The following is a 1,574-nucleotide window of genomic DNA, read 5'->3' on the forward strand; positions in this document are numbered from 1 at the left end:
TGTTGGGTTGACGGTTGGACTCGATGACCTTAGAGGTCTTTTCCAACCTTAATGAATTCGATGATCTATGAGAGGTGCGGTGGAAATGCTGTGCAGGGGGTTTCCTCCTCTCAGCACCTGCCCCCCCGCATGATCCCGGACTGCTTTCCTTCTCCCGAGTTGGAAAGAAGCTCAGGTTGTGATACGGCGATGGCCCACGAGGCTGCTGGTGAGAGCCTGGTCTCTGGTTCCTCCCAGGTCACAGCAGATGGGCTGCAGTTTCAGGGAAGTGATACGTCGCAGGGACAGCAAACAGCCACTGCTGTTTCACAACGCAGAGCCTCACACAGGGCTGTTCCCGCTCCAGAGCTGCTGTTATGCGTCTGGTCTGATTTCGTGGTGTTTGTACTGAAATGGCAGGAAACCAGAATAAATGGCAGTTCTGAAATCCTGCTGAATGCACCGTTTCGCCATTTTCCATTTTAATGTGCACAATGATCCTGATTTGTCTTTCTTCCCACAGGATGGCAACGATTCAGATGACTTTATGTAAATAAAGTCTCTCTCCTTTCTCAATCATGAGGTGGTTTGGGATGTCTTAATATGTCACCATCGCTAAGAATGCCAAAAAAAACCCCAAAAAGGTGAACTCTGACTCCATTTCTTCAGAACCTGGTTGGTTCTCCCGGCAGCCTGACCAGCTCTGTGCCATGGACAACTTCTGAAAGGAGGAGATCTGTACGTCTGCACATACATCTCTTTTTCAGGGACGTGGGCGGAAGGAAGCAGGATTGACTTTCAGTTCTATAAAGACAATGATATTTATTCTAGGGAAGGGGTTGGCGTAGCTTTTAATCCAACGAGATTTAAAGAAAAGAAAACAAATCGTACTGTCTCACCGCTGCCCCGGCAGCGGAGTGTCTCAGAAACGGTTGCCATTAGCTCGCTGTCACCGGTACGTACACGAGCCCGAACGCGACGCCGCTGACCGCATAACTCTCCTCTTCACGCTGGCGATGGTCAGCAAAGCTGGGGGATCCCGCTACAATTGGGGGGGGGGGGGGCGTACTTTGGGCAGTAAATCTGGTGGCTCCTCATTAAATACAGAGCTACAGGTGATGAAGACTGAGCTCGGCTGATGTTGCAGCCTACTCGAGCGCATGACCACGGGCTGCGATACGTGCCTTTAGCACAGAATGAGAATAGCCCCACGGTGTATTTTCTTTTAAATCATGCTTGATTCCTGGGCTGTTCCTTGGAAACCTTCTCCGGAGAGAGGAGTTTGTGAAGAAGAGTTGAGTTTTGCCCAGCGTTTACGCCTGTCCAGGCCAGAGCTCTTGCCTGAGCGCTCTGTAAGGTTTTGTGGGTAAATCTGTATGAAACGGTCATGGTAATCCTTCCGGCCCCTGTATATATGTCACGATTAAATTCACACCATGCTGGTAAAACGGGCTGCTAGGTGGGAGTCGCCTGGTGTGCTGACACCTCGGGGAAGGAGCCGGGGCTGTGAGGGTCCGCGGAGTTGCTCCTCGGGCAGCAGATGGCCATGTGGAGCACGGCCGCGCTGAGGGGGGGGGGAGAGCAACAGACTATGT

General features: G+C 51.8%; 2 protein-coding genes across 3 annotated transcripts in view; one reads left to right on the forward strand and one right to left on the reverse strand.

The window, feature by feature from the left end:
• Positions 1-840, forward strand: part of CCDC25 (coiled-coil domain containing 25) — a 13,550-nt gene extending 12,710 nt beyond the window's left edge. The window contains exon 9 of one of the 2 annotated variants that reach the window (XM_009275112.1): positions 503-840. In XM_009275112.1, coding sequence (XP_009273387.1) covers positions 503-532 — 30 coding nt within the window. In that variant the 3' untranslated portion in view covers positions 533-840. Of the gene's footprint in view, positions 1-237; positions 483-502 lie in introns of those variants that run through there. The other variant, XM_009275111.2, reaches the window with a different exon arrangement.
• A 77-nt stretch (positions 841-917) lies between these two features.
• Positions 918-1,574, reverse strand: part of SCARA3 (scavenger receptor class A member 3) — an 18,100-nt gene continuing 17,443 nt past the window's right edge. The window contains exon 7 of the mRNA XM_009275127.2: positions 918-1,021. Coding sequence (XP_009273402.2) covers positions 918-1,021 — 104 coding nt within the window. The remainder of the gene's footprint in view (positions 1,022-1,574) is intronic.

This window comes from Aptenodytes forsteri, unplaced genomic scaffold (genome assembly GCF_000699145.1).
Source record: "Aptenodytes forsteri isolate BGI_AS27 unplaced genomic scaffold, ASM69914v1 Scaffold192, whole genome shotgun sequence".
Classification (NCBI taxonomy): Eukaryota; Metazoa; Chordata; class Aves; order Sphenisciformes; family Spheniscidae; genus Aptenodytes; species Aptenodytes forsteri.